General features: G+C 38.9%; 1 protein-coding gene across 2 annotated transcripts in view; it reads left to right on the plus strand.

The window, feature by feature from the left end:
• Window positions 1-27089, plus strand: part of MSRA (methionine sulfoxide reductase A) — a 242753-nt gene that overhangs the window by 88111 nt on the left and 127553 nt on the right. For both annotated transcript variants that reach the window (XM_063300883.1, XM_063300874.1), the window contains one exon: window positions 2953-3072. In XM_063300883.1, coding sequence (XP_063156953.1) covers window positions 2953-3072 — 120 coding nt within the window. The remainder of the gene's footprint in view (window positions 1-2952; window positions 3073-27089) is intronic.

The raw sequence follows: 27089 nt of genomic DNA on the forward strand, positions 1-27089 counted from the left end.
AAATGTTAGTTAATACCTGTCAGTGCAGTGATGGATTCAACATGGCTCTTGATCCCTGCTTACTGTTTGATTTGTTACCATTGGGGAGATTTTAATTTCACAGGATGAATTCTGAGGCTACAAGGTGGTTGTAGCCTATATGGAGGTTATTTGCTAACTTATACCTGCAGATCATTCCAGGTTGAAGTTGGAGTTTTGCCAAGTTGAGGTTTTGACTTTTAAATAGACAGGTCATGTCAGTGAATAAATGCTTCTCTTTTATGTGCACTTTGTATATTATTTGCATACATAAATTGACTAGGCTGAGAGGGTTCTTCCCCACCTCCTTCCTGCATGATCTCTAATTTAGTTAATTATTGCTCTGCCACCTTTAAAGATTGCAGATGCCAGGAAGCAGAACATTAAATAAATGTTTGCCATTAATACAGATTATTGTGTTTTGACAGTTTGCTAATCAACTAAAAGAAAATTATGCTGTAAAAATATGTATGATTGCCTTTTAACCTACCCTAAAGCTCTTATATGGATGGGGTCTTTTCACTAAAGGTTCTGCATTTTATAAGTAATTTTTGGTAAAGTGGAGCATCTAAAATTAGGCAGTATTGGCACTTTTAATATTTGAGTTTATGAAGAGCATTTTTTTTCCATTTTTCCCATTCAGGTAGCTTCATATCTCAATTCAGAAATCAAATTTAAATGTAGAGTTGTCAAATTGCTAAGTTGGTAACTGAATTAACTCATTTTCTGACCTTGTATACTAGATTCAGTTTAGTACGTTGGATAATAAGCTAGCCAAATTTGTATAACGCCCTCAGCCACAAACATCTAGGTTAATGCTGGCCAATTTTTACATGTTATACAACTATCATATCATTAACTAGCCTAAGTCGTTTGTGTTAAAAACTAAATTATTAAGTAGGATGATGAGCTTTTGTGAATTACCAAGGAAAGAATGAGTTTGTCAGGCAATAAAGAAGGGGAAAAGAAATCTTACTGAATAAATTGGTGCTTTTTCAGAAAACTAGGTTTGCCACTAATGACTTTTGATGTTCAAAGGATGTATTCCAAAAACACCTTTCTATTACATTTTCATCTGTGTCATGCAAAGATATTAATTTTTATTGAAATCCTTGAAATTCCATAGTGATAATATTTTAGTTTAATTGAGAGGGAAATCCAAACATCACTGTTTCCCTAAAACAGGGTCTACGATCAGATTGTCATAAATGCTTCATAACAGCTCGTTCAATAGCCCAAAAGAGAATACGCAAGCCTTTTCATACACTGATACAAAAATCTTTAGTGAGACAAAATGAAAAGTATCATGGTATGCCATTAAGTATACATATATTAAATAATGTTTTTATTGCAAAATAGAGCTATTTTTCACCATTTCATTTTGGTCATTTAGGCCATGGTCATGTTTGTACAGTGATAGTTGAGGTTCTGATTGACACTGAAGCTGGCTGTATGATGGATGCCTCTTGAATGGAGACTGGCTGGAAGCAACAAAGCTATTAGTTCTGTTGAAGATCCAGGAGCCCCATTAAACTGCAGGCATGCTAAAATTCCAGGCAGAAGCATCTCGCCCCTACTAGATCCTTCTTCAGGCCATCACCCTGCATAGATCTCTCCACTGCTCCCCCTGTGTGGGATATCCTCTCCACCTGAGGTACCCTGGGAAGACAAGGGAATTTGGTTCAGGTTGGTCTAGTGGTTAAGGCAACGGGCTAGAAACTAGGAGACTGAGACTTCTAGTCCCGCCTTAGGCATCAAAGCTGGCTGGGTGACCTCGGGTCAGTCACTCTCTCTTAGCCCAACTCACCTCACAGGGTTGCTGTTGTGGGGAAAATAGGAGGAGGAAGGAGTATTTGGTATGTTCGCTGCCTTGAGTAATTTATAAAAAATAATAAAGGCGGGATAGAAAATAAATAACATAAATAAATAAAAAGGGAGCAAGGGCAGCATGTCTGCTTCCCTGTAGACTCAAATGGCTGCCCTAGTAGCATGGTGGAGCTGTGTAGTGTCAGTGATTTAGAAAGCAGGCAAGTGGGAAAGGGCAGACTCCAGTCCTAACCCTGACTGTGATGACACTTGGATGTACCAATAGGAGCGGTCCTAGAGTAATAATGGTAATTAGTACTGTTATGTTATGAACTCTCTTATCAAAGGTTCTCTCCCTATCTTTGTAAGGAACTATGAAAAGCAACCATGATCCCTGAATAGAACATGGATTTCAGAGCATTTGTTGAATTTATGTCAGAGAGACTTGTTCAAGAGATAGCATAAAGGCCTCCTGATTAAAGCCTGTAGGAAGATTCAAATGGAGAACTAACTTGGCATTGGTATCTGAAACCCTATTTTGGTATCTGAAACTCTATTTGCAATAAAAACATTATGGTCACTTAATGGATACTATTATTATTTTCAGTAGTGAGATGTCTGTTTAACAAATCTTTGTTTTGGTAAAGCAAAGTACCTTTGCTGGGGTGCTTTGAAAGTTACATCTGGATATTGGGAGCCACATGCAGTCCATGAGCTGTGAGTTACTTGCCTCTGCTTTAGGGGACATTGCTGGGTCACTTCAGTATTTTATTTATTTATTTATTTTGTATCCTGCCTTTATTATTTTTACAAATAACTCAAGGCAGGGAACATACCAAATACTCCTTCCTCCTCCTATTTTCCCCACAACAACTCTGTGAGGTGAGTTGGGCTGAGAGTTACTGGCCCAAAGTCACCCAGCCAGCTTTCATGCCTAAGGCAGGACTAGAACTCCCAGGCTCCTGGTTTCTAGCCCGTTGCCTTAACCGCTAGGCCAAACTCGCTTCAGTATATAGTGGGGGAGGAATTGGGGGAGGGATTGGCACTACATTTTTTAATTGTTTAAGCAGTAAGATTTTAATTTAACTCAAACATCTTTGTTATAATAGTTCTTTATGTTTATTGCAGGAATGGGCTGTTTCTGGGGGGCAGAGAAGAAATTTTGGAGGCAGAAAGGAATCTATTCTACTCAAGTAGGTTATGCAGGAGGATATACTCCAAATCCCACGTATGAAGAAGTCTGTTCAGGTAAGGTTCATATTTTTTATGGATTGAATGTCTCTTACTGCAGAAATAAATCTGCAGGAGGTCAAGAAAGAAAATACACATATGGGAGGTTAAGTGGATGTATACAGGTGAGGTTTTTGGCATATAAATCTATGAAATTACATTATACTGAGCCTTACAATTGATTTGTCTAGCCTCATGCTTCCTATTCTGTAGAAACTTTTGGCAGTCCTACAGGCCCATATAGCTGACTGAATCAGTGCCCTCCTTCTTTATGCAAACTATAATCTTTTTAATATACAGTGTAGCAGGGTTGTACATACTATGCATGAAAGGGATGGGGAATCAAAATACTCCATCAAGGATAACCCAGATATTTTGGGAAGAAGGTAAAAATTTTAGAACTTGTGTACATTTTGTCAGCTTCTCAGACAACTGAAAAATTTATTTAGTGCTCAGCCATTGTTTTTTCCTGCAGATTGTACATTAGCATATCTTTTAAGAGCAGAAGGAGAGAAAGAAGGAAGGAAAGGGGAAAAAAAGGAAAGTAGCTCAAGATGCTCTGTACTCAATACTGGACTCAGTGTTTGGAACGAATAATTGTGGAAATATATGGCTCTACCCCTTCATATCATGTGTGTAAAATGTTTCTAAATGGACAACTTAAATATCTAAATAAATTTGTAAAAATAATATATGGGACATTAAAAACAAAAAACAAAACATGAGTTTTTCACCATGTTTAAAAATGTACTTTTTAAACTGAATTGGGCCTGCCTGCCTGCCTCTCTCTCTCTCTTTCCTTCCTTCCTTCCTTCCTTCCTTCCTTCCTTCCTTCCTTCCTTCCTTTTCCTTTTCCTTTTCCTTTTCCTTTTCCTTTTCCTTTTCCTTTCTCTCTCTCTCTCTCCCCCCCTTTCCTTTCCTTTCCTTTTCTTTCCTTCTTTCCTCTTTTTTATTTCAATTTATGTGGTCTCCCATCTCAACTTTATGACTCTGGCTAGCAAATAACAGTTAAAAACACAGCATAACAACAACGTAACAATAAATATATAATCAGCAGCTGGGATAAAAATCACACAGAACCATCAGGATAATCATCTCATAAGTTCTCCTATGTGTTCTGGCCCCCATGCCCAGTAACAGCCAAGTGTTCAAGGCCTCGCGAAAGGCAAAATGGGCTGTGGCTAACCTAATCTCTGGGGGATGGTATTTCAAAGAGCAGGTGCCGTGACAGAAAAAGCTCTGTTCCTAGTTTCCCCTTTAATAAATGCAGCCCATAGTATGACCCTCCTGCTGGGTCTGATGGGATGTGTGGACACAGGTGGGGAGAGGCAGTCCCTCAAATAAACCTAGCCCTATGCCATTCTTGTTTGTAAAAAAGAAAATGTATAGGAAACTCCTCTCTTAATTAAATTTGCTATGGAGGTAATCTTCAACCATTAGAAACCCACTTTTAATCCCAGACTAGAACTGGAGACTAGTTCTTAATTTATTTGCCAGTCTCTCTCTCTGTTTCCTCCCAGCATGGCAGCGAAAGTCTCTGGTACATTTCATTATTAAATAAATGAGGAAGATTTGGCAGGAGCAGTTTATCATGTAAGTGTGAGAAGTTCCTTTGGCCTAAGGGAACACTTGGAATTCTGAGGACACTTCAGGGGCATGACAGGAAGGTGAGACCATGCAGAACATAGCCACTGTGTCAGACTCCACAATCAAACGGTTGAGAAATCATCTGATTGTGTTTGTTTGCAAGGAATTCCCAGTGAGTCAACACGTGCCAGAAGAAGATAGGGGAGGGGGAATGGCAAGGAGTGTGAAACGCTGCTGTTTGGGCTTTAGGAGGGAATCAAGGACATGCTGCTGGAGAGATCTGCGGCTGACAGTGTTGGCTGTTGGAAGGAGGATGGGAAAGAGAAAAGGAGGGAGTTGTGTAGCTCTGGAATGTGTTAATTGGGCGGGGGTTGAGAGGGAACTTTTCAATCACAGCTTTTTCCTTGTTCGTATGCTCATTGTTCATGAGTTGGGTGAATATTGGAACTAAGGGTGCCAGTTCTTACTCACTGCTTTTAAAGGAACAAAAAAGTTAGGACCGTAGATGGTGCAAATTTTGAAAACATTGTTTGATTTGTGGCCTTTGAAACAATTTTATTATTTCCCCTTTGAAGTGCATTAATTTTGAACCGGTTGGAATAGATTTTTTTTTCCTTTGAGGTTCCTTTGATTTTCTACCCATTTGAAATAAATTTACTCCTTTCCCTTTGAAGTGTATTGCTTTCCCTACCCCACGCCATCACTGAAAAAAGCTATTTTCTCTTTTAAGTAGTTATCCAAGCATTGTTTCCTAACAAAAATCAGGATCTTAAAGTCATAATAAATTATTTCACCTGGTGGGCAAAGCTGCAGCCCCTGGTTTTTCCTGTACTTTGAGAAAGCAGGATCTGGCTTGGAATGCTACTCTGTTTCCTTGAAAGCAAAAGTGAGGGTATGATCTAGACTTGCTGTTTTCTGCTTGTCTGCTTCAGTTCGGCTAAGCTAGTTTCTGTACAATTAAGAGTAAAGCAATTTTATATTCCTTTATTTTATATTCCTTTATGACTGTTCTTTCTCCTCCTTTAACAGCCTTCTAAGCTAACCTTTTCTCCCCTTGGAAATAAAAGTGATGATAATAGCCATATTACCTCTCATTAGTCAGAATGGGACTTCTCTGTGGGTTCTATGTGGTGATTCTGCAACATTGTAACACCCCAATTCAGTGTTTTCTGTAGATACAAGGATTTCATCTTGGCCTAATTATCCTTGCAACCCAGGTACGATGATCAGTTAGATCAGCAGTATTTGTATTAATGAAGTAATGTGTAATGTAAGAACTGGATTTTAGAAGTCTTTAAAGTGTTTAGAAATGTGTGTGCAATTCAGTTTGCTGCTGGCCACATAGTAGCAAGTGAACTCCTGATATATCTTGCAGCTCATGCAATGCAGCCATTTGGTGCAATGGAGCATCCCAGGATGTGTCTTGTCTCATGATGAGATATTTTATTACCAAACACTACAAAAGTCTCTTAAGATTCTTTGTGCTGTAATTTGAACTCTTTCACAGCTTACTTGACTTCTTTTGAATTATAGTATTTTAGTAGTAGAATGTAGGAGCAAACCATTGTGATTTATTATATATTATGCTTTTAAGAATGATTATATATCTCTCTCACCTTTTACATTAGCAAGGTATAAACCATGTTGCTCTGAGCTAAAACAGTAATCAAATTGGTCTGACTTCTGAAGATAAGTACCCTGATAGAAAATTATTTTTATATCTCAGTAAATTGTCCTGCAGATGCATGTTTGAAAAGATATTTGTAATGGATAAATGTTTGGGGCTATTTCTGGCGCCTTTGACTCAGTAGACAAATCGCATTTTTTTTGGCAAGCATTATGTAAAATTCATGATGTTCATTCATTATGAAATATCTCTTTATAGTTTGCTTACAGATGTTCAGAACAACTTTTGTTTATCAGTGTATTCAGAAGTGGTTCCAGATCTGTACATATAAAGTGGAACTGAGATCTGATGGAGGGAAAAACTTCTTGTTGATTCAACAGCTGCTTTGTGGTAGTTATCAGCCTCTATCCTCACCCCATGTAGTTTGCTTGAGATCAAAATGTTTTTACATTATATTTCTGATTCAGACTTGAATATGTAACCATGTAATTATCTGAAATTTTGGGTAGCCTTTCAGAATGTAATTATATGGAGGAATATGAGCTTTGAACATTATTTATTATCTAGATATGTTACTGTAGAAGTCATTTAGTTGGTTTGTATTTGAGTCACACTGAAATGTGTTTTCCTCAACAGCTGTCAGTTTGTTTTTTTAATATGTCTGAGTGATTAAATTAATGGCAATTTAAATGCTGCCTGTTTTTACATTTGTTGCCATGATACCTACAGTTTTGTTTGGCAAATTATGCTAGTCACACAATTTGCTTTTGTAAGTTTCCTTCAATTTTAGAATTTTGTGACAGTTGAGAAATGATACTTTACTATTACATTATTTTTATTCCATGCCGCCTTCTATCCTGTTGGTTGTCGGAGAGTTCACTGATTGTTGTTCATTTATTAAAAATATGTATATTCTAATGATTTTGTTCAGCATGTAGCACTAAAAAACTAAACGCAGTAAAAGTATAGGGAAAATACATTAAAAGCAAATTAAAACCAGTCTCTATCAAAAAGTAATCTACCAAGACCAAACACTGTGTAAAGCAGATATAAATTCAACAAATAAAATTTCATAATATTATTTCAACTCAAAGAGTATTTCGTAGCTTGGGTTTTTTTTTTTTTGCTCCTGTATACTTGATGGAAAACCAGGAGATTGATGATAATTTATTATTTTTTTTGTCGAAGCCAAGTTGGATATGTTAATATTTTACAAGATTCATTGCAACTAGAATACATTATGTAGATTTCATCAACTGTATGAATGTTGTGCCATTATTCATAGTTTTGTTCTAGGATATTGTAAATATAAATGGAGGAATTATATTAGGTGAGTATCACTGCACTTGGAACGTAATTTTGTCAGGTGCATGTCTGTCTTATGGCTCAGTCAAGCCTGCTTTACTTCAACACAGCTTTGCTTAATTTTTGTGAGTCTTCCAGCGAGGGCATTTTTGCTGATTTTATTTACTTATTCATTATATGTAACACTGCCTTTTCCTAAAAGGTGCATAAAACAGGTAACAAAACAAAACAATCTAAAATTCAATAACAGCATATCAAAAGGGCAACCTATTAAAATATAATTAAATTAAAATCCAAAAAATGCCCAGATAAGACTCTCTTTGTACTGAGATGCAATCTTTGGAAGCAGTCACTCTAGAAACCTTTGAGTTCCTGTCATGTTTATAGAACAGAGAAAAGTGCTTTTCTGGAAAATCTCTGCACTTGGCCATTCATACAGAAGGCGGCAGCCATTTACACAGCATAATCCTAAGGCATTTAAGACTTTATAGTCTACAATCAGTATTTTGAACTGTGCCCAGAACTAAATATTATGTTATGGACATACAGTATACCTTGTTATATACCTTGTCTTTAGAAAAGCATTTTGCCGCAGCGTGACTGGGTTCTTTTAGAACTGGAGGTGTATTTTGGTTTGCAAGGATGGCAACTGACACAGAAGACCAAGACAGTGGAGACTTTTATGCTTTTTATTACATACAGTGAAATTATTTACAACAGGTATATTCAACAGGTATATTCAACACGGTTCTGGCTTTTATCCAATGTCAGGTTTCCACCTAAAAATCTCTCCCAGAGACTATCCCCCTCTAACTCTCCTGCTAACTGCTTCACTTCCTCCCCTTTCACTCCATCTCCCTCCCCCATTTCTGGGCTTATCAAGAGAGAGTGAAAGAAAGGAAGGAATGTGCTGGATTACGGCTAGTGTGCTCAGTGCCACTTATCTCCTTTCTTGGATCTGTTCAGCCATACTGTATGAGTCTCCTTCGCTGGGGAAAGAACCTCTCTCAGGGTCTTCTGCCCAGTCCTTCCCCTGAGACCAGGGCTTTTCCAATGTCAGCTGTCTCCCCCCTTCCCATTTGGGCCTTTCACGAAGATGCCTTCCATAGCCAGCTGATTCCCTCCTTTCCATCTTGGGTGAAGATGTTGTCTCTCTGGGACTTCCCTTCCCTTCTTCCAGGGAAACCACTTGTGGACTTTTCTTCTACCTCTCTGACCAGGAATCAACAACTGCTCTGCACAGTCACATAACTTTACTCCAATTTTTCTCTCCAGCCACTCCATTTTACAGTCTTTTTTTCTCCTCTCCTCTCCTCTCCTCTCCTCTCCTCTCCTCTCCTCTCCTCCCTTTCTCTCCAATTTTGGGTCAAACCAGCAGCATGTCCCCCAGCAACTGAGGAGGTGGGTGCCCCCCAAGGCTCTAGTCCCCAACACCTATATACCAGGCTGAACCAATGGGAATGCTGTCTCTATATCTCCCTACAACATCCCTGGCTAGCAGCCCTGTCAGCTCATTAGCGCTCATGACAACACAGCTGCACTTCAAGGTTAGGACTGAGCTTCTTCTCCCCTTTTTCTCTCTCCATTTGCTGACTTGTGTCAGCACAACAGCAGCCATACCAGGCCACTAAAATCATATGCCACACATTTGACAAAATACCCCATGACATTCTGAAACGAGTTAAATTTGGGCTGGATGGCATATCTATAACATGGATCCCCAGCACACTTGAAAACCCTTCTTGAAGGGTCCTCATTACCTATTTGTCAGGGCAGCCACGCTCTGAATAAGACTCAGACTCACTTAGAAGGTCTAAGGATTTCTGTTTTATTAGAACGGTGTGCGTGCAAAGAGAAAGACGGGAATCCTTATGTGGTGACAGGGTGCCCTGTTTATACTTCGCTGGCGGACGTCGTGCTTCTCTACCCTCGGGCCAGGACCGGATGGGTGCTTGAGACTGCGATGCGTCAGCTGATGGGCGATCCCGGCAATCTCCTTTGTCTCCCTGTCTTCGTCCGGACCGGGTGCGTCCCCTGAAGGTGTTTCCCCGATCTTCCGATAGGCATTAATTCCTGTCTGATGGGCGCTCCCATTATGTTGGATATTCCTCTGTGGACATGCGTGCCTAAGGGAGGTGTGAATGCATCCCCAGGGGGAATGGGAAGGCGTTCCCCTTACCTCTTTATGGGTGCTAAGTTTGGTCTGAAGGGCTTATCTATTGTGTTGGGGGTTCCCTTCTGGATATGGGTGCTTGAGTGATTTAGGGATTATGCTTATCCCTTCCTCTTAACTAATGTGCATGTTCCCCATTGTGATGCACATATGCCTTGCAATGGGGAACATGACACTATTCCTGATGACATTGGAGTGAGGTATCAAATCATGTGCCACCATTCAGGTACGAGCAGAACCAATGCAAAATGATGTCCTGGCCCCCAACAGGTGCAGGCAAGCCGGAAGACAACCATGAGAAGAGACTGAGGAAATATATCTTTCCTAAAGAAAAGATAACAAAGAAGGAAGTGATAGCATTTTTAAGTACTTGAAGGCAAAGATCTTTACTTTGTTGTCCCAGTGTGCAGGATGCAGAATAATAAATTATATGAAAGTAGTTTCTGATTCAATAATAGGAAAAATGTTATCAGTAAGAGCATTTCAATAGTAGAACCAATTACTGAAGGAGATGACCCTCTACCCTTTACAGGATGTGTTTAAGTAGTGGCTAACAGCCTTCTGTGGACTCTTGCACTGAGTAGGGGATTGGACTTGATGGCCACATGATTCTATGATTCTGTATCGCTTTTCTTTTTTTTAAGGAAGTACATAGCAATTCCGTATAAGAATTATTTCTTTCTGAACACACTAAAGAAAAAGAGATGGCCACAAGACTTCTTCTAATTTCATTCATCTTGTACATAGTACTTCTTGTCACTAAAATTTATTTATTATTTATTATTCAAATTTAATTACCGCCCATCTCCCCCAAAAGAGGGACTCAGATGGAGGTATAACTTGAAGGGGAAGAAAGTCTGGAGATATTATTAATATAACAGAGATATTATTGCATCTTGACAGATGTGCCTAGATTTCTAAGATGCTTTAGCTGCATAATTAAACTACCATGATTTATCCCTGTTTTCTATCACTACTAAGGATGCCTGTTGGGTTTTGAGAACAAACTCTGAGGATTACAGACTCCAGATCTTCAGACAGTATGATAACAGTTGAGTATCCTTCCTTTTTTTTTTTTGTTGAACCTATTATGAAGGGAATGGATTCTGGTTAGGTTTTTTACTATTTGTCTTACAGCCTCTCTTAAAAGAACAGGGTGCAGGGATTGAAAGGTGGAGACTTTATGTATAGACTGCAGCCTTAATCATTCCAAATTCTTCTGCTTGTTTGGCTATATCGTTCTGTCACTTTCCTTTGGTTAGCTTAGTTCATGTGGGCTGAAGGAGAGACAGGTCAGTTTGTCAAAGTATTCTGTATGCTTTGAAAGAATACTAGGTGGCACTGTATAGAACTGAGAGCAGTTTCCATTCTCCATTATTTTATTGTTGAAAATAAGGGAAATGATTTAATAAGAAAGCATTCATTGCTAGTAGTTTCTATCCTGAACATTTGGGTTCCTTGGAAGTATTAGGTGTTCTCTTTAATTAACAGATTGGTAAGAGGACAGATTCTTTGAAAGACAACTTGCTTAATTCTTTCTGTCATTTCTCTGCAATATGCAGGGATAGGAGAATAAATATGTTCTAAAGTCCTATTCACTTGGGGCAATTTTGAGCCCCTAAGCATTGTCATTACTTTGTCTCCCTAGAGTAGGGGTGGGTAGATATCAGACTTGTGTGTGGGTATGTACCTACACTAGATATATCAGACTCAAGTAGAAAAGGAAGGTTTGTACTATGCTGAGTAGTATATATTAGGATCCTTCTGAGCATATATTGAGCCCAAGAATTTGTAATCAGTAATGGATTTGTTCTTGGTTTCCCTGAAGTACTCTTTTTCAGCAATTTATTTGGATTGTTCTTAATAGACAACTGTCAGAAACCCTTGTGAGTATAATGCAAATCACCCAGAGATCTCTGGTACTCAATTTACTTTCTGCTACTATTGCCTTACACTTTTTGCAATTTGTAAGTTCCTCAGCAGACAGATAGAGCTAGATGATGATACCAGGACTAAAATCTTGATGCTACTCTGTGTAAGTGATATACATTAAATGGATTTATAAATCTATTTATAAATCTGAATTTTAGGTTGCTAATTTTTTTTTAAAAAATATTGTTTGCCCAGCCACTTCAACCAGAAGATTGTTGGTTTTTAAAATTTCCCATTGACAATGGCAAATTGTATCCACTCTACGTGGGTAACTACAGACTTACTAAAAACACACACACAGAATAGAAATATTCATCACACCAAATTTTGTGTGATATGCATTTTTCCCCCAATAAGGAAATGTGCAAAATGAATACTGTTCTGATTCACTTTTTTAATGTGATTAAAGAAATGATGGGTGTGAAAAGGATCACAAGTGACTTTGAATGGCATAGGGTCAGGGTGAATTGGTGGGACTGAAGCAAAACATACTCTTCACTGAACTCTAATGCAATACATATTATTACTCCCCTTACATGATTTAATAATTTTCCCCTTAAGCATTTGCAGACCTTAGCAAGGCAATATTTAAGGTATGGTCCAAACCACAGGCTAGGAGTCTGAATGCGTCTCTCATGTTTATAAGAACTAGGTTTATTATACGAACTATATACCCCTAGTGTATTAAACCTATTATGTACAAACTTATCTACTTTTCTGTGCTTAATACTGTGAATGACAAGGATAACAGTTACAATACTGAACAAGGTTACACACTTCCCTTTTCCCCTGTGCTCTTAACTGCCCACCTTTCTTAGCAATAAAGGTGGTAGTAGCACAATTCTTTCCCTAGCCCTCTCCTTTAGGTATTGAGAATCCTATTCTTTTTACCCATGGCTTTAATGTTCCTTTAGCTTAACCAGAGCCCCTTTTTTTTCTTGGCCCTCCTACTTCAGTAGGTCCTGTTGCAGTTTGGGGTTGCCTGGTAATTGCTCCCTTTTACCAAGTTTTTACTCAGTTTGTAGGAGGGAGGGGAAAAACAATTACTTGCTGCTGGTTGGCTGTAGCTGCTCTGCATCTTTGGAAGGCTTGTGAGGCTGTTCTTTGTTACTTCTTACTCCAGCTGTGGCAGGTTCAGAATCTCCTTACTCACTCCACCAAACTGTTTAGGTTCAGTTTTGCCTCATCCACAAATGACTACTTTCTCCTGCAACTCTGCAACTCATCTTTCTTTCTTACCCCAACACTCTATGATTTTTGAGTTTCTCTTTAACTCTCTGCAATACAGGTGTGGTCCCCTACTCTTTTAAAATCCCAGGGGACACAAAACCATGTGGAAGGAAAACACATTGGCAGTTTTGAATTTTTCCTTCCACACAGACATTGTGAAAGCAGCACCCAAGGCTCTGAAGTATCACATGAGGTTCTAAGGTTGTGCACCCCTGGCCTACTGGAATTCCATAAGCAGAAGTTAGCCTTTTGCAACCATGTTATTAAGATATCTTCACTTTAGCAGACTTGTTCTCTCTTCCTTTAGCAAGAAAAGTTGCAAAATTTTCATGAGCTTAGATTGTTAAACACAAACTAAGAAAAGGTATTGGGCCCAATCGGCTGTTGAAGGAAAGCTAGAACTGAACTCTTTTCTTTTCATCCCCTTTCTTGTGGCAGATTGTTAAGAAGAACAATTATCTTTCTACCAGATAAGGTAGGAAAGTAAAGTACACATCCCAGGTTTTTCATGGCTGGATCTAAACATGTGTTTCTCAGCACAACTTTCATAAGAGTTTCTGTTCTGGGAGAGTGCTCTGCCCACAGTGGATTGAACATTTTAACAAACATGCACATCTGCTATATGATGAATAATAAGAATAGGAAGTGGTCTAATAGCCAAATGTAATGGTTTGTCCTGAGTATTAGTACTGAAGGGAAAAATGGCCAGCAGTGAGCATCTGGAATTATCTATACTGCTATGAAATGCAAATTTACCTAGCGCCACAGATGATATAGATTGCTCACATCTTTCTCATCGTTTGTAGGTTTTGTTTGGTTAAATCAATGCTTTTATTACTCCCTCCCCCTCTCCCATCCCAAAGCCAAAGCTTGGGTTCCTTTAATGACCCATCAGAAAGGAGCAATAGTGATAATAAGGATGATGTTTACAGGACACATCCTAGTTCTCTGAAATCATAATATTCCTGTAATTACTGCGGGTAATATTATATCCACCACTTATATGCCACTATTCCCAAGGAGCAAAAGCTCCATATGGCTGAGTGCATTTTTTTCTCACATTAGGATAATGATTTTGAGTTATTTGCAAATGAGGGGCCTTCATAGCCTATTTTGTATTTAAATGAAAAAAGTTTAATGCTCTGTCTTCATGAAAATGTTAATAAAGCTACCCTGGTTTCATGAACTAAAGTAAATGAGAAGGATAAACTCTATATGTGAATTCTTGGGGGGTTTCAAAAGCCTTTCTCTGCTTATCTGTTGAAGAAATCATTAGGTCCTAAGCATAATGCATGCATTTAGGCCATGCTAAGTAAAATTGTTTTTTTTTTTTTACATTTTATTTCATGAATGATAATAACAAAACTCTCAATATGCCAGCATTATTTCTCTATTTACAATGTTTATGTGTGGCATGAGCTAGATTAGCTAACCTTCAGTACCCCCTTCATGACAGGCTGGGGGAAGTCCAGCAAGACAGGATTCATCTTCAGGAAGATAAGGCAAGTCGACATCCAGAAGGGGTGTCACCACATTAACTGCCATGGAGAGCACTGTCTTACTGAAGACACTAGATGTTGGGCAAGAGACTTACCACTGAGCAACAATTGCCAAGCCTGGTCAGATCTTGGCATCTACTCATCTTTCTCTGGCTTATGCAGATAGTACAGAAAGAAGCATGAGCCAACAGGCAATATCTCCCTGCTTCCTGGCAGTGTGCCCAGTTGTGGTTTGTGCACTTGGACCTACCAGGGAGAATCAATGCCAGAACTGGGACCCTGGCTGCTGTTACTGCTGCTGGAAGGAAAGTGCTGAATAGCTTAATCCCATCCTTCAGGCTATGCCGTAGTCTTCTTTTTACAACCTGGGCAACTTCCACACTCAGAGTCTCTCAACTGAGGGAGATTGTCAGTGTGGACAATCATCCCTTTCACTCTCAAATCACTGCTTTTGCTGGAATTTATTCAAGTTCATTTCTGAGAAGAGAACCAGAGGTATTATAATTAAGGGCTGGAAAGCATTTCTAATGCTACTTGTACTTTTTTGTTGTTGTTCAGAAACTCAGACATGCAGGTACACAACTTCTAATGTCCATCTTCAGAACAAATTCAAGTAACACAACAACCATAGCAACTTATTTAATTTAGGTGCTACCCAACTCTAGAGTGACTCTGGGCAGTTCACAGTGTAACAGATAAAGTACAATATAGATATATCACCGCCCTTGGCAACCTAAGTGATGCTGTGGAGGTTCTGTCTCGGTGTCTGGAGACCATTGTGGGGGGCTGTTGGATGGGGAACAACAGGCTTCAGCTTAACCATAGCAAAACTGAGTGGCTCTGGGTATTAGGGCCCCCAGGTTCTGAGGACTTTCCATCTTTAGTTCTGGATGGAGTCGCACTACCCCAAACAGAACCAGGGTGCAGTTTGGGGGTCCTCTTGGACTCACATCTCCTGTTCAAGGAACAGGTGGCAGCTGTGACCAGGAGGGCCTTTGCACAGCTTTGTGTTGTGCACCAATTGTGACGGTTCATGGCCAGGAGGCTCTGCTTATGGTAACCCATACCTTAGTGACTTCTTGACTGGACTACTGCAAATGCATTTGAAGAGTATCTATATCAGCTGCAACTGATACAGAATGCAGTGGTGTGGGTAATTTTTTTTTTGTGCTTTTTAATCAGTGCATGTCACACCTCTATTCTGTGAGCTGCATTGGTTGCCAGTATGCTTCTATGCTCAGTTAAACCCCTTCATGGCACAGGACCAGGTTGTTTGTGGACCTCATTTTCCTGATTATGTCCACTCTTACCATGTAATATGTAGCCATCTGCTGTTCAAGTAGCCATTTAAAGAACTGGTAGGTGGAGTTCCACTGGGTGGGATCAAAAGGATCAGGTTTTGGGGTATGTGGAGCTCAACCTGGCACTGGTTTAGCATCTTTTATAGTGAGATGGGTGGTGTATAAATTTAACAACTAAATTAATAAATCTGCCTCCCCTTTGCACTCTGGTGGAAATAATCAGTACTCATATGGCATTTGTCCATAAATGCAAAGGTGGCAATCTTAATGACAGCAGGGATGATTCTGGTGCTGTCCCCCTCCAGATCAAGAGCACCCCACATAGTCATATGTGGATTATGAGCAATGTAGCTGATGCCAATAAGTGGTGCCTAATGTAATGCCCTTTGCGTTTTGGGCTCATTGTCAATGACCATGAAGCCACAGTTAAGATTTGGCTACCCAGGCAGCTGGCTTTTGACCAAGTAGTTCAGGACCAGGAGAGGGAGAGAGGGGTGGCTGTTGTCATCTGTGAGTCACTGGGGGCTCTCAGAGGCTCTGAGTAGATAACCGGAAGTGAGATACCCAAAAATGTTTGAAGTTGGGCTTTAGGGAACAGTCAGGGTTGCTGCTGTTGTACTGCTTTCCCTGCTGCACAACAATCCAAGTTCTGATGCTTCACTCCAAAACTCGACCCACCTCCCCAGCCAAAGCTAATAGCAGGAGGGACTTGAGTGGTTTCTTCTGCTGTACTGGTGGAGACAGAAGAATTCAAAATAGAGCATTCCAAATGCAAGAAGCAAGACATCTTCCAGTCACATCATCTAAAACAGGACAGAACAGTAGAAATGGTTTTTACTTGAAAGAACCTCTAAGACATCACGCTTGCAAGAGTCCATGTTAGACCACAGTTTGTATCTGAGCTATTTTGCACATCCGTGATTTCAATCCTAAGAAGCTTTTCCTGATCCCAAAATGCTTCAGCGCTGAACGCCAGTTCAGTTAGGGGTTGTGGAGGTATGGTAAATAAGAAGAGCTACGAAGACTCAAAATAAAAACAAACAGAAACAAACAAAAAACCCTTTTCCATAAGTTATACTTCTTGGTATCTGATTTCCCAGTTGGCTTAAGATACTGTTTGCTCACTGAAATGGCAAAATAAGAAATTAATTGTCTTACTTTTTCAAACAGTATCGAATGTTAATTGTGGCTGAAATGCCTTCCAATAATTCTGTTCTAATGTCACATTTCCATAAAGTATATACAGCTGAACTTTCTACAGAATGCACTGTATCAGTCTGACATGTTTGTGTCTAATCTCTCATTTCTATGTAAAATGATCACGAGCAAGTAAAGAGCCATCTTTTGGCTTCATGCTTCTGTAGGTTAGCATAGGTGTTTTCTACCTCAAGAACTTCACCTGTTCATAGATCCTAGCAGAACTAAGACAGATCAAAAGTTATAAACAGCAGGGTCAGGCACCACAACTAACTCAGATCCTAACTCTTTTACCATATGTATTCCAAATTCTGACAAAATTATTTTATGATCTAGCTAAGTTAAAGGGTCATTCATTACCTCTTTTTCCAGTGCGATGTGCCATATTTGCCTGCACATTTTCTCCCCGGAAGATAAGTTGCCCTATGTGGAAAATAAATACAGAAATTAATATACATGCAACTGTAGATTATATTAATAGTACATTAGTCTGAAATGTAAAGAAATTGGCATTAAAATTGAATTTAAATTTGGACTAAGATACATATTTTAAAGAAATAGTTCACTAAAAGTACACATTTTAAAATACTACTCTTTACATTACTCATTGATAAACGCCATGCTGGCTGGATAATTCCAGAAATTGAAATTTTAACAAATCTGGAAGTTGGGGGAAATGGTTGTATTGAAATATATAATGTGCAAATTTCTCAACTATCATTAGCTGAAAGGTTATCTATTAGCCTGATGTATGGAGCCTGACGAGATGTTAAACAATATTTATGTTCTCATTTTGTTTTTATTTTAGAATATGTTCTCTCTCCTCATGTTTCCCAGCCACTCAATAATGAATGCTTATTGAAAAGAGTATTAAGCCTCTCCCAATAATAGCATATGGCCATTTCTTTTATTCTAGAACTTAGTCAGTGATCTGTGAGCAAGTGGGCACTGTGAGCAAGGATAGGCATTGTATTTATACCAGTCTCTTTTTAAATAAATCCAATTTAATTGGTAACCTAACTAATGCTTATATGAATATATTTCATGGCAGCAGGTGTTAGATTTTTAAGGATGATTCTTAAGTGTGGAGGGTACTCATTCTATGCATTTCAGTAAGTTAATCATTCCCAATTCATTGAACTGTGGAGTTATGCTCACAGGGCAATGGATTGCCTATTAATTGTTGTATCTGTCTCTCTCTTTGTATCTTGCTGCAGAGAAAGCTGCAGCAGTCTTGTTTGCATCCTGCCACCCTTCTCTTTTCTTTCCTCTTAAAGAACTAGCTATTCTTCTTACTGTATAATGCTATTTAAATTGGACCAGATGCTGCCTTGTATTATTATCTTCTTACCTGTATTAGAAACTGTCATGTTCACTGATTCAATGTATTTCAAACATCGTAACGTTTCACATGCCACGGCGCTGACGCGCGTTTCTGTTTGGGAGGGAGCTGCTGTGAGACCTTGTACCAAGCTCTGTATGTGAAATCAGGACAATGGAATGTGTTTGGGTTATGTGCTCTGTTCAAGGACTTTTCCCGCAGACCATCAGAAGCTGTTAGGAGCACCTGGGATTGTGAACTTGGGAAGATTCTACGCGGGGAGGGATTTCATTTGCACCGAGGGTTTTTAGTTTGAATTTGGCGCACTTTCATCATTCTCAGCTTTCTCTGTGATCCTGCATGCTGTTCTTTAATAAATCAGATATCTTTGAATTCCTACTCATGAGTCTGATGGTGTTTTAGAATAGGTAACCATTACATTACATAGACTCATATGAAGTTAAAAGGGGATACTTAGGCCATTGAGTCTAATCCCCTATCTTGTACGGGAATCTAAACTGAAATAAACAGATAATTTACTTTTGTTTTAAACACATCCAGTGAAGAAGAGATGAACATCTCCTTTTGTAACTTACTGTGCTATCAAACTGTTCTTACTCCTAGGAAGTTTATAACATTCAACTGGAATTTGCTTTCCTGAAATTTGAATCCATCATTTTATGTCCTGAACTTTGGAACAATGGACAAAGCTTTTCCACTAACTTTGTATGATACTTTTCAAGCATTTGAAGAATACCATTAGATTCTTCGCATCCACAGTGCTCTCTTCTGAAAATTAAACTCTGAGAGCTAGTGGGATGTAGTGGTTATGTTGCTGAACTATGATGGGGAAACCCAGTTTCTAGTCTACCCTTAGCCATAGAAAGTCCCTGGGTGACTTTTTACCCATCAGTATCTCTCAGCCCAATATAGGGTTGCTGTTCTGGAGATAAAATGAAGGGAGACCCCCATGTGAGCCACCTTGACTTCTGCAAGAAAGGTGGAATATAAATCCAAATGACAAAGATGATGACGACGACGACGACAATGACAATGTTTCCTCAGTCTTTCTCCATAGAATTTAATTTCTGATTCCTGATCATCTTTATTGCTCCTCTCTGAATCTTCTTTTTTTTTTCAGTTTGTCTGAATTCTGCTGAACTTTTAAGAGGTTATAAGAGGGCCTGAAATCTTACAATCCTCACACAATCACTTTTGGGGGCACAGTACACACTGTACATTACTCTGTGAAAGCTAAACTCTCTGACAGCTTACTATTTTTACCTTGGAATAGTGCACAGTATATTCCATTCAGTTAGCCCCATAGTAAAAATCCTGATTCTTTTTGCAAGAATTATCCTAAAAACCAGAATACCATTACTGACCAAATGTATGGATTAGGAAAGGCTTCCTGTCCTAAGAAATTGCTCTGGCAAGGGACCAATTAAACAGCATATCAACCATCATTCTTCTCATCATCACTGCAGTGATGAGTGGTGCCACCCCTTGACTGCCAATTAGCTCACACATCCTGCACGATTGGTTGCCTGAGTCTCAAAGGTTTGGCTCACAGCATTTTTGGCTGCCTTACTTTAAACGAAACCATAACAAAACCCATCCTTTTGATGAGCAGATGTGGAGGCAGGCCTTTCCCAACTCCTTTCCCTGCACCACTGTATACTTTGCACTTCAAAAATAAGAGCAGCTGCTTCCCCATGAGCATTTAATTTCCTTTTCTCTCCCAATCACTAGTGGCCTTGATCGTAAGAGAGAAAATTAATATGGATAAAGGCAGGGTTTGTGTGAATTAAATTCATACCTGACAATGTTTCTAGCTAAATAGAACTTTTTTTAAAAAAAAATGTGAATGTGAAAATATAGTGAACATGGAATTGCAAAGAGATAAGCAATCACCACTGAGGAAGTTGTCCCTCTGCCTTGTTTTGATGAAAATATAAGATTATAGCAGGGTGTGGGAAGCAATCTTCTATTCTAGAAAAGAGGCAGGTAAATAGCAAACTGTTTACCAATGCCAGATTTAATTAATTCCCTGTATGGCTCAAAACTAACTTAGTCTTATTGGTCCCTTATAGCATAATTAATCATCAGTAATAATTTATTTTATGTGGATTCCTGAGGTTAAACATGAGCATAGCAATTCATTAAGAAAGGGATGGGAATTAATGACTTCTAAAAGGTTTGTCACAAAAAAACCTGCAAAGATTTATTTAAAGGCTAATGATTGATGTGTACAGTATTTTATCTGTTAACCTTGGGAGTTTAAATCTGGGTTGAGTCCCAACAGAAATACAGAGGCTGCTTTTTGATCATTTGCTGGTGATTAATATTCGTTGAGGGGAGAAGATATAAGATATAATTTTTCATTTATATTCTTGATAAGATGCTAGTCATCAATGAGCAGGAAATCCGACAGAAATAATGAATTAGGAATACATTTTATCTATATACATATTAATGAATGTTCTGATTTACAATAAGTTTGATCCTATAAAGTAATACAAGTTCATTTTCTGACTGAGGTTCCTTACGTAGCCAAACCAGCACAATATATTCATAGCAAGGTTAGGTCTCAAAAAGTACAAACACCTTTTGGAAAAAAAATAATTATAAAGGAAAAGGAAGCCCCCAAACAGGTAATTAAGTTAAGCAGGTTAGAGGGTAGAAGAAGGAAATAAATTGGAGTATGGTAGAATATCTTGGAAGAGGGCGTGACTGAAGAGGAGAAGTCCACATTGCTATATTTTGCAGGAGATCCACTTCACATAGGGCAGTATTTTCATACAGCTGTTGATATATGACAGGGATTGTAATTTCTGTTGGTTTTGAAGACCAAATTCAAAACACAATTCAAAAGTGGACCTTACATGCCAAAATGTCAAGGGACCACTTCTGGAGGACAGCCCACAATTGTTAATTGTGAAATGGATGCTTTAAGCAGCTCTAAAGCTGAAAGCATTCATTTTGCCTCTAAAAGCTCCCCAAATAGCCTCAAATGCAAAAGGCCTAAGTATTTAACTTCAAGAGATACTGGCAAATCACATACAGCTCTCTGGCCGTACTTTTTGTGCTGATGTATGCTACCACATATGATAAGCGTCACACTGATAGGTTTACATATTATCTGTACATGAAATGAAACTGGTATGTGGGTATGCTTATGTCTGATAAGATTATTATCAGCTTTTTATGGAAGTTACATCACTGTGTGAAGTTCACCCAGTGTAATATTGTTTTATTCAAGCTTTTGGTAGCTTTTTCTTTGTATTTATAAGAGGAAAAGCAAAACAGTCTCTTTTTGTGATCAAGCTATCCAGGCAAACCCTATTGGATAGCGGTGTCTCTCAATACCCACCAAACACGGATTGGCTGTGTTGAAACAGATCAGTGAAATAACTTGTGCTGCATTCACAGAGTGTGCTAAGCCTGCTAGTTTTAATCTTGTTGTTTTCTCTCCTCCCTCCCTCCTTCCCTCCCTCCTTCTTTAGTAGCTTAGAGTGTTGTGCAAATCCAATGCATCTGATTAGTTCATAGGGAACCCAGAAAATGTTTTACAACAGCAAGCAAGTTAAACATGGTGTACAAAGAGAGCCACTAAATGTAACCTAGGACATAGTCCAGCAAAAGCAAATAGTAAGTTCCAGTGATTTCAGAGGTGCTAAAGACCACTTCTGGCAAGTGTTTTCACCTCCAGTCTATTAATATGCTACAGTCAAGTGAACATTTATATGATTTTCACAGCTGGAATCATCTTCGCAGGAGTTGTGGAAGAGCATGTATTTCATATATAACAGGCTACTGGTTTAACTTCCATTAGTCTCTTGTCACAAGTTCTCAGGCAGATAGTGCTGGGTCTGGACAATCCAATTTGTTCAGTCATCATCACCAGAAGATCCACAGTATATGTCACACTGTGTATCTCATAACACAGCTGCCTGATCTGATGGTATGATTGTTGAAGATACATGTTTTTGTCAACTGATCTCTACCGAGTTAATGTACATGGAAGTTCAGTCCTTTTTGTCATGTTGATTTCTTGTGGCTAAGCAAGAAGGGACCGTTTTATTTGCAAGTCACTTTATTATTATCTAGTCTTTAGATACATATTTAATGTAACTGCATATGGATATAATAGCTCTGCCGCATTAGAACAAAGACCAGTACAGACAAAGATTTGGTTCCCATAGCGTGCAGTGAGGTGCCTTTGGGCTTCCTACAAGCATGAGTAGTAAGATATGCACATTCTTTAATAATGCAAGGCTAACTGCCTGGGTGTGTTATTCTCCTGAACTCATTTGCTGTCAGGCAAGGCATAGGGAATGCAAGCAAACAATTTGCTTACAGAAGTTTTACCTGTTAGACCCTCTGTCAAATTATCCTTCCCATAAGAAATTCATGGAGGAGATGTCACTGAATTCTTCTCTACTTTAGGAAGCCTTCTGATATTTAGCATGGAAGCAACTGCTAGCGAATTGAGAAATTTGTTTCTCTTATTTAAAGAAATGGACTGATACTATATTTTATAGGTGTGGAAGTTAAGGATGCATTTTCAATACGGCCACAAGCAGGAAACAGCAGGCCAGAACTAAGCTGAAAAACAGGTAGTAAGTAGATGAAAAAGGCTAAGAGAAAAAGTGAGGGTGCCAAATCAGGAGGGAATTTCTACCTAAATTATTGGGAGGAAATGATCCAGCAAGCCTCTGACTCTTCCAAGTTTAGTCAAATATGCTTTGCTCTATAGTCTTGTAAAATAAATAAGTGATGGCATAAAAACAAAAAACTGAATGTGGATTTTCTGATTGATTGATTGATTGATTATGTGCCATCAAATCTATGTCAACTCTTAGTAATCACACAGATAGTTTTTCTCCATGACTGTCTGTCCATAACCTGGTCTTTCAGGTCTTCCAATAGGGCACCCATCACCACTGATTTTCTGAGCCTTCTCTAATTGAAACATTGCTGCAAAAGGAAATTGATGTCACTTAAATAAAGCTCAACTTTATGACCATATTTTTATGCACATTCCCACCACTTTCCTAGTGATGTATACAATTCTTACATTCATTTTCCTTGTCTTGCCACATTTTTATACAACCTAGCCTTTTGGTAGATGGGCAGTAGCAAAATTTGAATAATAAATAAATACATAAATACATAAATAAACCTTAACTGAAGGTTTTTGTTTGCTTCCCTGCTCCACATTTAGACTATCGCTTCTTGGTGGATAGCATTGATTTCTATTTGTATCGGGAAAAAAGAGACTAGTTACATTAAATACAAAAACAATGGTGTGCCCATGGACAATAAGATGTTCCACAGCATTTCAGAAACTAATTTTATTATGCTCTTGGTGGTTGCATCACCCAATGCTCCAAAGACATTTCCAGATGAAAGTTTTATTTTGCAAGTGTCCTGCTTCATTTATTTTAGTGGATGGTAGGAAGCACCCTAATACAGATGAGATGTTTCTGATGTATGGCAGGGTTATCCTTTTCATAGCTTCTGTTGGTTGGGTTGTAGTGGGTTGGGTGGTAGGCACTTTTTGATAAAGTTGAACGGGTATCCATTTTGCTAGAAGATGCTGTACAGATGATCTTTTTCCTTTTTCTGGTGTTCTGGGTTGCTGCAGTGTGTAAGTGCTCATCTGAATAATGCCCTTACACAGCTCAGAAACCACCAACAGACTGTTACAACCACATGGCATCACCGTAGCACATAAACCGACTAAAACTCTTCAAAACATATTAAGTATGGAGTCCTTGGTGCTCTCTGAGCCTTGTTTTCTTGCAGACGTTTCATTGCCAGACTAGGCAACATCTTCAGTGCGAAGAGGGAGGAATGCAGCATCTGGAAAGGATAGCACTCCCACACATACAACCCAAAGTATGGATCCGGTATGTAGATGACACTTTTGTCATAATACAAAAGAAACAACTGGAAGAAACCCACAAAACCATCAATAACATCTTTAATGGAATAAAATTCACAAGGGAGGAAGAAAACAACAACACACTACCATTCCTGGACATCCTCATCAGTAGAGGAAATGATGGTAAGTTAGAAACACAAGTCTACAGGAAAGCTACCCACACCAACCAAGTGCTCCACTACCAAAGTAACAATCCAACCTCCCACAGGAGAAGCTGTGTAAGAACATTATTCAGACGAGCACTTACACACTGCAGCAACCCAGAACACCAGAAAAAGGAAAAAGATCATCTGTACAGCATCTTCCAACAAAATGGATACCCGCGCAACTTTATCAAAAAGTGCCTTACCACCCAACCCACTACAACCCAACTCACAGAAGCTATGAAAAGGATAACACTGCCGTACATCAGAAACATCTCAGAAACCACCAACAGACTATTACAACCACATGGCATCACCGTAGCACATAAACCAACTAAACACTTCAAAACATATTAAGCAAGCCAAAAGATCCAATAGCCCAACAAGAAAAAACAGGAGTTATTTACAACACAAAGTGCAAAGACTGTAACAGCCGCTTACGTAAGACAGACAGGCAGAAGACTAGCAGAGCGCAACCACGAACACCAACTAGCAGTCAGAAGACACGATGAGAACTCCTTAATCTCACAGCACATGGAGAGACTCAACCATAGTTTCAACTGGGAAACTGTGAGCATCCTAAACCAAGCCAATCCAAAAATGCCAGAGAATTCCTGGAAGCCTGGCACTCAGACAAAGCAGCCATCAACAGACACATAGAGGAAAACAACATTGACATATCATTCAAAAGAGACAATAGAAAAGCCAAAAGACACTCCCTTGCCAGCAATCAACACCCAAAAAATCAACACTAGGATTAACACCAGATGAACAATCAAACAGCACAATATACCCTAATCAAGGAACTATTAACTCAGGCAATAAACCAAGCAGCAAACGACAGCCCAATCAAAGAACTCCCAAGGAGAGAACAACACCCCCACCAACACAAGCAGGGCAAGCCACGGTATATAAACTGAGAGCAAGGCCCACTCCCTCTTTGCACTGAAGATGTTACCTAGTTTGGCAGTGAAACGCCTGCAAGAAAACAACAAGGCTCAGAGAGCACCAAGGACTCCACAGTTTATGGTTTTGCTATAGTTTTTCTGGTCTCTAATTACATGCCCAATTCCTATCTTGCCTCAGTTTGAGTATGATTGCTGTTTTGCAAGCCTATGGAAGAAGGTTGTTAGATTTAGAGTGTGGGAACAGCAAATAGTAGAATTCAAGATGGGAAGGCAGGGCTTACCAGACATCCTCCTCCTAGGCCAAACTTTTTATCTGCCACTGTAACAAGTTTTACATTTTTTTTTTCTATGTTGATAGTCAGATTTCACTTATACATTAATGAACTGATTAGTGACTGACCAGAAAATAGTTCTTAGAATCAGAGGGCTAACTATATAACTGATCATTAAGAACTGATCTGTTCTTACAAGCATTTAGCTGCTTGTAAGAACAGAATAAAGAAACAAACAACAAACAAGGCAAATTCCATGACTCTAATTATTAGGAAGAGAATTGAAAACGGGACTGTCACAACAACAATGCCCTTAAACAAATTTGTGTGAGAGCACATGTATTATGTGTAGTTCTAGTCACTGTACCTTAATGATACTATAGTACTAGGGACAGTGCAAAAAAGGGTGTCCAAAATTATTAGGGGGCTGGAGGAGGTCCCTTATGAATGAAGACATCTGCACTGGCTTTTTTAAAGCTTCAAACAAAGGATAGGGGAGACATGATGTATGAAACGGTAAATAGCACTAAGACAGGTGAATTTTCCTAGCTCTTTCCTAATGTTAGAACTCAGGATCATCCACTGAAGCTACATGCAGAGGGATTCAGGACTAATAAAAGGAAATACTTTTTATGCATTGCATAAACTGGAATTTAGTACCAGCTGTTGGGAAAATGTTTAGAGTTCAGCAGCCTTCCTGAAAGTCATTCCTTGATCTCAAAAACAAAAACAAAGGAATTGCAACTCACCATGTTTACTGTTTAACTGACTTGATAAACATCAGATATTTCATCAGCAGTTGTGCATCATTAAATGACATTTGGTGAAATCAATTTTTAAAACTCCAGCAAGTTCTTAGTCTTCCAAACAAGAGTGCCTTGCCTTATCTTTCCTTCTGGGATATTTTGGGTATTTACCTTTTTAAATAACATTGTCTTTGCTGCCATTAGGTGTACAAGGGATTAAAATGCTTGTGATTCTGACCAGCTTAGTTTATGTCTACCCTGTATTCAGGTGTATATACTGTATCTGTTGAATCTTATTCAAATAGCAGTTCTTTTCTATTTCCACACTGATAACAGTAGTACTATGCTCTGCTTCTGTGCTGCCTGCAAAGCTACTTCAGTTATGTTTCTCCCTGCTATTTTCATTTGTTTTGTATTCAGTAAGCAAATGTATAGAATACCCTTTTGCAAAAGGTCCTTTATCAGCTTGCTTCTGTCTAGGAATGCTTTCTTTTTTGGAATGAAGAACGACATAAAAATAAATAATTCACAGACGGAAGAATGGTATTGGGAATTTTAAGTCATGGGAAGAGGTGACTCAAGGGGAGTAGGACTGTAGTCTTCATATACCTGAAGTGTTACCACACAGAAAAAGGTCAAAGCCTGTTCTCTGTTATTTCAGTGTTCTGGATGTGAATTAATGGATTTAAGTTATAGAAAGGCACACTCTGATTAAACATTAGAAAAACATTCCTATCAGTAAAAGCAGTTTGACAGTGGAACCAATTGCCCAGGAAATGGTAGGCTTCCCTTCGCTGGATGTCCTCAAGCAGAGGTTATGTGGATAAAGACCTGGCTGTCCTCT

Source organism: Candoia aspera, chromosome 1, assembly GCF_035149785.1.
Source record: "Candoia aspera isolate rCanAsp1 chromosome 1, rCanAsp1.hap2, whole genome shotgun sequence".
NCBI classification, from domain to species: Eukaryota; Metazoa; Chordata; class Lepidosauria; order Squamata; family Boidae; genus Candoia; species Candoia aspera.